This window comes from Apodemus sylvaticus, chromosome 3 (assembly GCF_947179515.1).
Source record: "Apodemus sylvaticus chromosome 3, mApoSyl1.1, whole genome shotgun sequence".
Lineage (NCBI taxonomy): Eukaryota > Metazoa > Chordata > Mammalia > Rodentia > Muridae > Apodemus > Apodemus sylvaticus.
In genome coordinates, this window is record NC_067474.1 from 171,200,960 (window position 1) to 171,214,388 (window position 13,429).

Below are 13,429 nucleotides of genomic sequence, written 5' to 3' on the forward strand. Positions count from 1 at the left end.
CAACTATCCAGCTTTCATCTGTATATTTAATGCTGGCAGATCCACCCCACAGCTGTACTAGAACCAGAGGGCAGAAGAGAGAGGGTTGATAAATGAAGAATCTGAACTAAGTCGCGGTATAATGTGCACATGGGACTGTGGGGGGAAAAGTTATGTCCCAACCCCCACGGAAAGACTCCCTTCTAGAATCCCAGTTTTCGAGGCAGGAGCACTGTGATGTCCGGACTTCGAGGGAGTAGCACTGTAATCTCCGGGCTTTCAGGACTGACCACTTCCGGTTCGGGCCAGGCCGCGGAGCCAAGTGGGTAACGAGCAGCCCCACCCGTGGGTACTTCCGGCGTCATTGCCTGACGCGATACTGAAGGACTAGTCGTACGGCCAACGGCGTCGAGACAGCGGTGACGTTCAGCCAATGGAAGGGGGTGGGGCGGGGCGGCCATGATAGTCTCGAGCAGCCGCCCTGACGGGAAGGGCCTGAAAAGAGTCGGCGGCACAAAATGGCGGCGGCGGCGGCCGGGGCTTCGGGGTTGATGGCTCCTGCGTTGGCGGCCTGCTCTTCCGGCTCGGGGGGAGCAGCCCCAGGGTCTCAGGGGGTGCTGATCGGTGACAGGCTATACTCGGGCGTGCTCATCACCTTGGAAAACTGCTTGCTGCCCGACGACAAGCTCCGCTTCACGCCATCCATGTCGAGCGGTCTCGACATCGATACAGAAACTGGACTCCGCGTAGTGGGCTGCGAGCTCATCCAGGCAGCCGGCATCCTGCTCCGCCTGCCGCAGGTAAGTGCTCGGCCGCGAGCTTTGTAGGTAGCCGTTCGCTGACCGGCCGAGTAGCCGGCCTTTGTTGTTGTCTTGGCCCACGTCCCAGAACTAAACGGACCTAGACTCTGACCGAGGTCGAAGCCCCGCTCTACAGCCTTGAAATAACCCGCTTGAGCCCGTGTTTCAAACGTGGCCGCTGATCGGCTTGGAGCCAGGCCCGCGCTCGCCATCCCCTCCCCCACCCCACTCGAGCGAAAGGCCCATTTACCCCCCCCCCCCAGAAAGCCTCGCGAGACACAAATCCTTTGGGGGAAATGGAAACTGTCGTGGCTATTTGTCCTGGGGGGAAATCGCACAAGATATTTTTGCTGGGACAAGCTTGAGTCCTGCGTTCAAACGTGATGGAACCTTCTCTGTCCCTAGGTGGCCATGGCTACAGGGCAGGTGTTGTTCCAGCGGTTCTTTTACACTAAGTCCTTCGTGAAACATTCCATGGAGGTAGGCTGCTTTCTGTTCTATCAGAGAAATGAATTGGGAGGAAACATGGCCTGTTCTGCCCAGTACTTAGTCAACTGAATTCTGTTCTGCAAAGTCTGCACGACTCTTTCCCTAGAGGCCTGTCTCTATATCTTCTTGCTGTTTCTAATAGTTTTAGTGCCTTGGAAGGTTCTCAGGTTGGGGAAAAACACCCGTGTCCCAATATACATTTCAGCATGTGTCCATGGCTTGTGTTCACCTGGCTTCCAAAATAGAAGAGGCTCCGAGACGAATCAGGGATGTCATCAATGTATTCCATCGCCTTCGGCATCTGAGAGAGAAAAAGTGAGTCCTTCCCAGAGCTGTCATAATGTCTGTCGTTGTTATACCAACCTGTGAGCTTACAGTAGTTTGTTGGCAAGTGCCCCAGATGCTGTCTTGGGGCATTTAGTAGGGGAGTACAATAAGCAGGATAGCCAGCTGTCCTAGCCCTCCTGGAACAATTCCTGTATGATCACATGAGCTCACCACCCTATTGTCCTGTTTGTTCCATGGTTCTACTGAGAACCCTTGAGCACCAGACCCCTGGTTCTCACCCTTAGCAATGTCAGTGTCTGAACTGGCCATTCTTTGTCCTGGCGTTGTAATATGTTAACCAATATTCCTGGCCTTTCCTTGCCAGAAACCATTTGTAACAGAAATATCCCTAGACAGCTGTCTTTTTTGATATCTGGTCTTGCTCTGTAGCGGTAATTGGCCTGAAATAATGATGCTGGTCTTAACCTCTTATCAATCCCATCTCAATCTTCCTTACATGTGTGAACCACCATGCTTTTCTCCAAACACTGCTTTTTAAAACATCCATGGAACCAGGCAGTGGTGGTGCACACCTTTAATCCCAGCAATTGGGAGGCAGAGGCTGGCAGATTTCTGAGTTGGAGGCCAGCCTGGTCTACAGAATGAGTCCAGGACAGCCAGGGCTGTACAGAAACCCTGTCTCGAAAAATAAAAAACAAAAACAAAAACAAAAAACAAAACAAAACAAAAACATCCATGGAGAGCTAGGCATGAAGGCACAAGCCTTTAATACCAGCACTCAGGAGGCAGACATAGGAGGATCTCTGGGTTTGAAGTCAGTCTGGTCTACAGAGCTAGTTACAAAATAGCCTGGGCTACACTGGGAAATCCTGTTTAGCAAAACAACAAACTAAACAAAAACAAACCCACCCTTAAAGGAAGCCAGAAGTGGAGGTGGAGATGTGAGCTTGTAACCCTGGTGATAAGAGATGGAGATAGGAGGGTCAGGGTTTCAGAATCATTCATCCTCAGTCACATAATGAGTTTGAAGCCAGCTTGAAGTACATACAACCCCTTCACCTATTCACCTAAACACACACACACACAGATTTGTCACCAAGCCTGACAACCTGTATTTAGTTCTGGGATCAACATGGTAGGAGGAGAATTGATTCCCACAAGTTGTCCTCTGACCTCCACAGGCACAACCCACATACCAAACAAATGTCATACAAATTTTAAAGAACAAACACACTGGGTTAATGAAATAGCCTAGTGGGTAAAGAAGCCTGTTGTTAAGCCTGAACACCTGAATTTGATACTGAAGTCCTACATTGTAAAAGTAGGAGGCAACTGACAACAGCAGTTCCCATATAAAATTTAAAAAGAAAGCCTCCACACATTCCAACAGAACCAGAAAATGAATATCCCTAATAGTAGAACAGTGCCCCTAGACCTTATCCCAGGCTTTATGCTCTTTCACAGAAGCCTTTTGGTTTTTGTTTTATTCTGAAACAGTCTTTTTGTTGTTTGTTTGGGTTTTTGGTTTGTTTGTTTGTTTTTTTCTCCGAGACAGGGTTTCTCTATGTAGCCCTGGCTGTCTTGGAACTCACCCTGTAGACCAGGCTGGCCTCAAACTCGGAAATCCACCTGCCTCTGCCCCCCAAGTGCTGGGATTACAGGTGTGGGCCACCACCGCCCGGCTTCTGAAACAGTCTTGACTGTGAAGTCTTAGCTGGCTTTGAGCTTTATGTAGACTAGGCTGGTTGTCTTACTTATACAGATGGTCTTGTCTCTGGCTCCAGAGTGCTGGGCTTAGGGGAATGTACATACATCCATGCCCAGCTTAACAGCCCTTTAAAACCTGACAAGTCTCTTTAGGCTATCTACAGGTTTCTCATTCAAGAGTTCAACTAACTCTTTAAAATATTAGCATTTGGGGGTGAGAGGCTGGGGGAGTGTGGGGTGGAATAATTTCTCTCTCTCTTTTTTTTAGGATTTATTATATACAGTATTCTACCTGTAAACATTCCTGTACTCCAGAAGAAGGCACTAGATCTCATTGTAGATGGTTATGAGCCATGGTGTGGTTGCTGGGAATTGAACTCAGGACCTCTGGAAGAGCAGTTGCTGCTCTTAACTACTTTCCAGCCCCAGAATAATTTCTATATTGAACATGTTTAGACTTTCTTGTCCTTTTTATTTTTTTCTTTTTGGTTTTTGGATTTGTTTTTTTTCAAGACAGGGTTTCTCTGTATAGCCCTGGCTGTCCTGGAGCTCACTCTGTAGACCAGGCTGGCCTCAAACTCAGAGATCCGCCTGCCTCTGCCTCCCAAGTGCTAGAATTACAGGCGTGTGCCACCGCCCGGCTCTTAAACAACATTTATAGTGTACTAAAACAACATTTATAGTGTAATAAGTATAAAGTATCCAAGTATGATATGAAGTGTGAAGAGACTATGGGGATATTCCACTACTTTGTATAAGGAACTTAAACATTCATAGGTGTTAGTATTAAGTGAAAGTTGTCGTTGACCAGCACCTACGTGTACCAAGGGATGACTTTATTGTGCTGTATTGGTTCTGTAATTTATACAACTCATGAGGACGTTGATTTTTTTTTGTCCTGAGTTCTGACATGTGTTATAGCACTTGTGCAGAGATCCTTAGACCTCTACCATATTCAAGAGGTGTGTTGATATGCTAGAATTTTTATGTGTAAAGTCAAGGGGAGGAGCAGGTTGGTAATAAGTATATGTAGGTTAGCACTGTTTATGAGGTTTGAGGATTTCTGAAATTTTGTTAGTCTCATTCGTAGCGTGTTTCTGGTACTTGGTATTTATCACCTGGAAATAGTTGTGGAATCTAAAAGATTTTGTTTGATTAATCCTGGTATAGAGCATATGCTTTGTCTTTTCTACAGGAAACCTGTGCCTCTGGTGCTGGATCAAGAGTATGTTAATCTAAAGAACCAGATTATAAAGGCAGAGAGACGGGTTCTCAAGGAACTGGGCTTTTGTGTCCACGTGAAGCACCCTCACAAGGTGGGTCTGGCCTGCACCTTAGCCGCCAAGTCACACTTGAGCTGACTTCTGCTGTGTGCAGGCCTTCTTGTTTATGTCTAGAACTTAAAATTAGTCCTTTATTTATCAACCTTTTATAATCTGCTACTTTTAGTGATATAAGAGTGTTTGAAATCTTTTAGATTTCAGCTTTCAAAAGTAGTGGTAAAGTTTGAAGTTTAATTCATTAACATACATTTTTCTTGCCTGGCTTGGAAGTTTTCAGCTACATTCAAGTAGGAGGCCAGCCTTCCCTACATGAGCCCTTATCTCAAAAATAAACAGGGCTCAGCCTTGGATGGTGGCATACCCAAGTGCTTTTAATCATAGCACTTGAGAGGCTGAGGCAGGTAGCTCTTTTGAGTTCGAGTTCAGCTTGGACTACATGGTGAATTCCAGGGCCAACAAGGCTAGGTGGTGGAACTTTGTCTCAAAAAAAAGTATAGATTAAAAACAAAGCAGTATGCAAGCCTATTGATCTGAATTCTGTCTTTGGAACACATGTAAAGGTACAAGAAAATAAACAACCAGTTGTACAAAGTAGTTCTCTGACCTTTGCATTTACACTCTGGCATAACAGAACAACATGTACACAAGATAATAATTGAAAAACACTATTGTTTTTAAGCCTATATTTTTCTCTTTTTAAAAATTTATGTGTATTATGTATATAAATACTCTTCATGCACATCAGAAGAGGGAATCAGATCCCATTGTTGTGAGCTACCGTTTCGTTGCTGGGAATTAAACTCAGGACCTCTGGAAGAGGGAAGCTGTCACTTGCCTTAACCACTGAGTCTTCTCTAGCTCCATCTACAGTTTTCTTAACAGTAAAATTTTTAAGTGTGTGCGTGCGTGTTGTGTGCGTGTGTGTTGTGTGCGTGCGTGCATTTTAGAGTCCAGAGGAAAGCTAGGAATACTTCCTCCTGAGACAGATGCCCTCATTGGCCTGGACCTCACCAACTAGGTTAGACTGGCTAGGCAATGAGCCCCTCTACTCCCCAAGTCATGCGATTAAAAATGTGAGTTATTGGGGTCTGGAGAGATAGCTCAGCAGTGAAAAGGACTAGCTGCTCTTTCAGAGGATCAGGGTTCAATTCCCAGCATCCACATGTCAGCTCACAACTGTCTGCAACTCCAGTGCCAGGGAATCTGGCACCGTCACATTAGCATACAGGCAAAACACCAATGCACATAAAATATGAATAACTATTTAAACAAAAACAAACAAAATTGGTGAGTCACTGCTGGGTGCTGTGATACTCAACTTTAATCCCAGCACTTGGAAGGCAGAAGCAGGTGGATCTCCGTGAGTTTGAGGCCAGCCTTGTTTACAAAGTAAGTCTAGGACAGCCAGGGCTCTGTTACACAGAGAAAACATGTCTTGAAAAACCAAAACAAAAAAGTGTGAGCTACCACACCCAGCATTTTAATATGGATTCTGGGTATTACAAGGCAAGCACTTTACTGACTGAGCCTGTAAGAACATAGCCCAACTCTTGACTGTACTTTAGTAATGGATTTAATATGTTCTGTAGTAGAACAGGAAGAATTCTGAATTCTTTTAAGCACATGCTGAGTAGAAGTGAGTTTATTGTACTATTTCATGGGTATCTCATTTAGTTTAGCTAAACTAAAAACTTCTTTAAAAGTTTAGGCGTGGGCTGGAGAGATGGCGCAGTGGTTAAGAGAGCTGACTGCTCTTCCAGAGGTCCTGAGTTCAATTCCCAGCAACCACATGGTGGCTCACAACCATCTGATTCTCTCTTCTGGTGTGTCTGAAGACAGCTGCAGTGTACTTATATAAATAAATACATCTTTTTAAAAAAAAAAAGTTTAGGCGTAGCTGGGTGAAGTGGTACACATATTTAATCCTAGCACTTTGGAAGCAAAAGCAAAACAGATCTGAGTTCTGAGTCAACCTTGTCTCCAGTTTGAGCTCTAGGCCAGCCAGAGCTATATATATAGTAAGACCCTGCCTCAACAGACTAAACGTTCATGTTTATTTCTGTAGCCTTGCTATTTTTTCTTGCATATTTGAATTTCTGGGATTAAATTCTTATAAATTGTCCACTAAATATTTTATGTGCTTTTCTTAATTTGTTGAATGTTATTTTCATATTTTGTATATCTTGACTGCTGGGGTATAGGGATGTATGGGGCAAGCTAATCTCATTGGTGGGAAAAGTGAAAATGAGCCACACGGGAAACAAGGTCTTCAATACCATGGGGGTGCAGCTTGGTTTTCACTTGGTTGCACTCTGCCCACTATAAAAGCCAGGTAGCAAGCACATCACAAAAGTTGAGCTGTCTGCCGGATGTCACCAGGAACTCCTGGGGTATAGCTTGAGGTTCTTTTGCTGCATGGACACCAAGATCTGTGTTCCTTGCTCCAGAAGTTTTTGGTAATAACTGCCTGACCCATATCTTCCAGATAATCGTTATGTACCTTCAGGTGTTAGAATGTGAGCGTAATCAACACCTGGTCCAGACTGCATGGTGAGTTGATTTTCCTTGTTTCATGAGACCAGCAAGGGCAGTTGAGGAATATATTATTTGAGGCACTTGGGCAGTGGGTTGTCATCCCATGACTTGGTTATGGGCTGGAATTGTCCCAGTGCCTAGTGATCTGCCCTATAATTACCTATCAGCCTCCCCCAAATTGACAGGGACAGGCTTAACGGTAGGTGGCCTACCCTTCCCGCCCTGAGAGAGCAATCAGTGAGCTTCCCTCTAGGGTTTGTCAGCTGGGCATATAAATGTTATTGGTAGTAGTTCAAACCACAGAATCAGTGGTTTTGTTTCTAGGGAATGTATCCCTTGAGGGAAGGGAAGATGGGGATTTGCTGCAGTCCTGGGTTGGTTTTAGCAGGCATATGCTATGAAGCCTTAAGTAACAGTTTGGTAGTGGGGTATATTCCCCCTCCCCCCCCACAGTTAAGTCTATAGGGGTCATATTGCTGACTGAATTGTCTGGTGCTATGACATGCTTTATAGAGAACCTATTTTGACTTTTCTTTTCTGTACTCTTTCAATCAAAGGGTAGCCTCTGAGGGTAAGTGACTAAGACTTCTCCTCTGCTGTCCAAGCGCTTTGGTGCAGGGACAGCGGCCGTCTTCAGCCAATCCAGTGCAGGCTCTCCACCGAAGGCTGGCTCTAGACTGGTGGTATGCGTACCCAATAGTATAGTCATGGCCGACTGCTGCTTGTGGTTCTCTGACGATTGTGCTTCTTGTTAATCCTGTCATGCTTGGTAATTGTATCAATTAGAATTGATAACTGTCTTGACTTGAATTTTGTTCTTTTAAAACTGCTGTACCTGTGCAATAAAGATGCAATACCTTTCTTTAAAAAAAAAATGTATAGAAGCTATAAAAACTAAGGTGACAAAATTGGCATGGTGGAAATTCAGGCTGTTACTGGATCCTATCATCATTTCTCCCAAGCCCTAAAGTTGCTCTTTTCAGCAGCTTAAGTGGGACTCATTCCAGTAAAGGTGTGCATCTTTAAGTTAAAATATTGTAATTTATTTCAAATGTAGCATTAAGTTTTAATATACCAGGAAGGATTTCACTTGTTTTTAGAACAAAGTTAATGAATTAATATACTTGAATACTAAGATTTCCTTACTAGTAGTAAAGTTATTGATGGTTTTATTTCTATTTGTGAATGTTTAAACTGTTAAGCTACAGAATGGTTTCTGGGAGATGGGTAGTGCCGCTACCATTCTGGCTTCCCTCTTAAGTGTAGAGGTATTGTTTCCTGGGCCTGCTGCCTCTTACAGGCATCTGTAGAATGCATTATTTAGAATGTCAGAACGGGTTTGAATGTTGCCTTCTCTGAGGTTTTAGGACCAAGATACTGGGTGGGAGCAGTTTTAAATCTCATGTGGTACAGCCTGACATTAGTATGCTGTACCATTGGATGTGTTGGGCAGTGTATATAACCTCATGATGTGTTTTCTCATGAGTTGTTTTTGCATTGTTGATAAAGCTAGTATACCCTTTTAGCCTATAAAATTTAAATATATTAAAGATGTAGTCAATTTTAAATGACCTTTATTTAACTTTGCTAAAAATGTGAAGTTTTGTACTTATATATCATCTAAAGTATTATAACATTTTTAAGTGTACTTAGTTTGATGCCACTTTTAGTGTTTTGTTGCTTTTGTCTGATTTTTATGAATGTTCATTTTAAGACTCCTTGTTGAAATGGGACAGTTTCGTTCTTTGATAAGCCCGAGAAGAGGATTCCCTTGGGTGTTGACCTCCTCTGCACATGATGTGCCCATGCATCTGAACTGCACCCAAGGGCCTTTCCCTTTTCCAAGTGGACTCCCTCCCTGGAGCTGCGGCTCAGTCATCTGGAGAAGGACCGGGCGACAAATGCTGCCTGAAGAAAAGGAACACAGGAGGACAGCTTGTCTGACAGTTGGGAGGCTTCATGCTCAGCCTTCTCATTTGAGTTTGCATGCTTCTCTGCACTATGGATTTTGAACATTTAGATTTCTTTAATCAACTACATTTTAACTACTAAGTAGCATTTTCTTTCTAAGTATTGTGCTTTGCATGATAGCAGGTCATAGAGAAGGAAAAGTAAAGTTAAAGTCGGTTCTCGTTCATAGCAACATTGTCTGACATTCAGCCAGCTTTTTACACCCTCCCCCAAATGATTTATTTCTTTCGTGTATTCAGAATGTCCCTTGTTTTCTATGGGGATTCCCAGAGTACCCAGCACAGTCCTAGTGTAGAATTCTTAGGAATAACAACATTTGATGACTGGTGGTTGCACAGATGTCCATGCATTACAGTCTTCCTGGTTTGGTTTCAGGAACTACATGAATGACAGCCTTCGCACGGATGTCTTTGTGCGGTTCCAGCCTGAAAGCATTGCTTGTGCCTGTATCTACCTTGCTGCCCGGACACTGGAGGTAAGTATGTGGCTCCCTGGGTTTTAGTCTAGATTCTAGTTATTTTTCCAGCCTGTTGGAAAGGTTAATATATTTTTCAAACTAGATTCATTCACAACAGAGTTTCTTTGTAACTGGCAGGCCATTTTCAGGTGTTACACTAAGAATCATATTGGCCTTGAAGTGTTTTGGTGTTGGTGGTGGTGGTGGTGGTGGTGGTGGTGGTGGTGGTGGTGGTAGTATTTCCTTGAGAAAAGGTTCTATTATGTAGCTTTGACTGTACTCAGACTCTGAAAGATCAACCTGCTTCTCCTTTCTGAGTGCTGAGATTAGAAGGTGTGTACCACTACCTGGCCTTGAAGTTTTTAAGGAAATTAATATGATAATATTTTGTGTTTACAGATCCCTTTACCCAATCGTCCACATTGGTTTCTTTTGTTTGGAGCAACTGAAGAAGAAATTCAAGAAATTTGCTTTAAAATCTTACAGCTTTATACACGGAAAAAGGTTCCTCTGTATGTTTTTGTGTTTGTTATGTACTTGTGTTTAGACAGAAGCATCTGGTTCTGAATGGATGATTCTGGTTTTTCAGGTTGATTTGACACATCTGGAGAATGAAGTGGAAAAGAGAAAGCATGCCATTGAAGAAGCAAAGGCACGAGCAAAGGGTCTGCTCCCAGGGAATGCACCAGGTCTGGACAATGCTGCAGGGTTCTCACCTGCTCCCAAGCTGGGTGAGTGTCCAGAGTTTATTCTCCACAAAGGGATAATAGTTTGTGATCTTCTTTTTTTTTTTTTTTTTTTTTTTGGATTTGGTTTTTTTGAGACAGGGTTTCTCTGTAGACCAGGCTGGCCTCGAACTCAGAAATCCGCCTGCCTCTGCCTCCCAAAGTGCTGGGATTACAGGCGTGCGCCACCACCGCCCGGCTAGTTTGTGTCTTCTAAGTTAGGTTTGGGGGTATGTGCTTTCTTGGAATTGAGCCTGAAGCTTACTTCAATAGTATGCTGGTACTCGAATCTCTAGCAATCAGTTGGTAATTCTTAAAATAAGTCAGGAAGGCCCTAAAGGTTTTGTTTTTATATTAATATGGACTGCCATTCTAAAATGCTGGTTTGTTTTTTTTTGTTTTTAAATCATATACCAAGTTGACTTGTCAACTGATTATGATTATATTATTAGAACACAGAATATGATACTTATTCACTGTGCTCTGAGGAAAATTGTTCTGAACAAAAGACCTGTCTGAGTCTCACATATATTTTCATTCTTGTCCCAGGGTTGTCTTACATTGCTAATGTGTTTTGTATTGAAGAAATTTCTGATTGTGGTTTTTAATGTTTTGCTTCAGTAGAATCCCCCAAAGAAAGTAAAGGAAGCAAGTCTTCCCCACTGTCTGTAAAGAATGCCAAACGGAAAATGGAAGGCCCAAAGAAAGCCAAGGGTGACAGCCCTATAAATGGGTAAGATGCTCATTGTTGCCTAGATAGACATTGAAAGCTGAAGATGCTCCAGGTCTGTAACTACTCTCCTCCTGTTTGCAGCTTGCTAAAAGGGCAGGAGAGTCGAAGTCAAAGCAGGAGTCGTGAGCAGAGCTACTCAAGGTCCCCGTCACGGTCTGCTTCTCCAAAGAGAAGGTGTGTGCCTGGCATTTACCCATAAAACCCTAACCTCATGCTTTCTCTGCTAATAGAAGAGGATATAGATGTCTCTTGGGATAGCAGAAACACTGGCTCCTGTTTGATTGTTTTAAGAGACAGGGTTTCTCTGTAGCTCTGGCTGTCCTGGAACTCACTCTGTAGACCAGGCTGGCCTCGAACTCAGAAATCCACCTGCCTCTTGCCTCCCAGAGTGCTGGGATTACAGGCGTGTGCCCGGCTAAGATTTTTTTTTTTTTAATTTTATGTATATGAGTATACTGTAGCTGTCTTCAGACACACTAGAAAAGGCATCAGATCCCATTACAGATGGTTGTGAGCCACCATGTGGTTGCTGGGAATTGAATTCAGGACCTCAGGAAGAACAGCCAGTGTTCTTAACCACTGAGCCATCTTTCCAGCCCTAACCCTGAGTTTTTAATTTTATGTTTTTCCCTTTGTTTTTGAGACAGAATTTATTTCCTGTATTCTAGCCCTGGCTACCCTCAAACTTATTTTGTAGGGCACACTGGCCTTGAACTCAGAGATCTACCTCCCTTTGTCTCCCATATGTTTGGATTAAAGGTGTGCACTAGCACACCCCGGGGGATGGTGGCTCTTAACCTGATTGGTTCTTCATTCTTTGAACTTAAGGGTCTCTTTGCTGTCCGGTGGTAGTGGCATAATCATTTAGTCCCAGTACTTAGGAAGTAGATGTAATCAGATCTCTTGAGTTTGAGGTCAACCTGGTCTATAGAATGGATTCCAGGACTACACAGAGAAACCCTGTTTTGAAAAACAGGGTTGCCAGGCAGTGGAGGCAGAAGCAGGCGGATCTCTGAGTTCAAGGCCAGCCTGGTCTACAGAGTGAGATCCAAGACAGCCAGGGCTACACAGAGAAACCCTGTCTTGGGGGGGGCGGGGACGGACAGAGTTTGTGTGTGTGTGTTTATACATTTATTTAAAAGGGTGCTCTTTGCCAGCTCCTCTGCTTTGCTAGGGCTTGGCTAGGACAGGTGGCTATAGTTTTGGTTACAAGGATATTTTCCTCTCCACAGGAAAAGTGAGAGTGGCTCTACCTCAGGTGGGTCCAAGTCACAGAGTCGTTCTCGGAGCCGCAGTGACTCTCCTCCAAGGCAGGTACACCGTGGTGCTCCCTACAAAGGCTCAGAAGTGAGGGGCTCCCGGAAATCCAAAGACTGCAAGTACCTCACCCAGAAGCCACACAAGTCTCGTAGCCGGAGCTCCTCTCGTTCCCGAAGCAGGTCACGAGAGCGGACAGACAATTCTGGAAAATACAAGAAGAAAAGTCATTACTATAGAGATCAAAGACGGGAGCGCTCAAGGTCATATGAGCGCACAGGCCATCGCTATGAGAGGGACCACCCTGGACACAGCAGGCATCGGAGGTGAGATAGGTTCCCTGGTGGCTGCCCTTGGTCCTTCCCTGTGGGCACACCTTGGCTTTAGTGGCCTTTAGCATGATGGTTTTTGAAAGTGTTTTTGATTGGACCTTGAGGTGAATTTGATTGATGAGACAGTGGGCAAGGTGCCCTTCAGGCTGGCCTGGGAGTGCTGCACAACTGTCCCAGTTAATGGTCCACCTCAACCGCAGACCTTCAGGTAGCTGGATGGAACAGCAAAGGCACACGTCCCCATTGGCGTGGCTTGGTGCTATTGACAAGCTGTCTCTTCACTCCTAAACTGATACTCAATTACGTTAAGCCAAGAAAGATGATTTTTCAAATCTTTGCCTATATTAGGTTGTACTTGTGTACATATTTTGCAGTGGTTCACAATGAGAAAATGGCCTTAATAGCCCCCTTGTTCTCTATTCACGTTGTAAATAAACATGTTTAATACAAGTAAAAGCTATGTATGAGAACTCAGAATTTTGATTCTGGTAGCTTAACACTTGTATAGAAAATTGAGATTTTTAAAATGTGAAGGTATTTAGGTCTGTGTTGAAAGTCATATATTTTTATCTGTGCAATGCTGAGTGCAGGCCACCAGCTCGAGAGAAATTTTACGTGGTTGAATAAACAATTCTCAGGACACTTGTTATGTAAGACTTTGTGGGTTGTCTTTCTGGTTGTTTTCTTTGTGTGTGTGTGTGTGTGTGTGTGTGCGCGCGCCGCAGCCCCCCCCCCTCCCGGGGGGCGGGGGACTTGCCTATGGGACTCAGGCCTGGTGGGACTATTTGTGTGCATCTGTGCACTGCTACCTTAGCTGTTCTAGGGGCCATATGAGCTATATATTCCCTGGTCCTTGTTCCCTGTTCTCATTAA

The 13,429-nt window shown here is 44.2% G+C and overlaps 1 protein-coding gene across 5 annotated transcripts; it reads left to right on the forward strand.

Annotated features, from left to right (window-relative positions):
- Positions 1-200: 200 nt before the first annotated feature.
- Positions 201-13,210, forward strand: Ccnl2 (cyclin L2). 5 transcript variants are annotated; one of them, XM_052178398.1, is made up of 11 exons: positions 201-779; positions 1,185-1,259; positions 1,474-1,583; positions 4,459-4,579; positions 7,032-7,096; positions 9,428-9,527; positions 9,909-10,013; positions 10,099-10,240; positions 10,856-10,967; positions 11,049-11,141; positions 12,200-13,210. In XM_052178398.1, exons 1-11 carry the CDS (start codon positions 498-500, stop codon positions 12,552-12,554), a joined length of 1,560 nt encoding a protein of 519 aa, XP_052034358.1. In that variant the 5' UTR covers positions 201-497; the 3' UTR covers positions 12,555-13,210. The 5 variants fall into 5 exon arrangements, with proteins under 5 accessions (XP_052034358.1, XP_052034361.1, XP_052034359.1 ...); XM_052178399.1 differs by having other exon boundaries at positions 281-779; positions 10,859-10,967; XM_052178400.1 differs by lacking the exon at positions 1,185-1,259 and having other exon boundaries at positions 281-779.
- Positions 13,211-13,429: the final 219 nt, after the last annotated feature.

Bases quoted from the DNA above. Each gene is read 5' to 3' on its own strand.
- Ccnl2 (XM_052178398.1), top strand. From the start codon at position 498: ATGGCGGCGGCGGCGGCCGGGGCTTCGGGGTTGATGGCTCCTGCGTTG. The intron at 4,580-7,031 runs GTGGGTCTGGCC...CATATCTTCCAG, and splicing joins ACGTGAAGCACCCTCACAAG to ATAATCGTTATGTACCTTCA. The intron at 10,014-10,098 runs GTTCCTCTGTAT...CTGGTTTTTCAG, and splicing joins AGCTTTATACACGGAAAAAG to GTTGATTTGACACATCTGGA.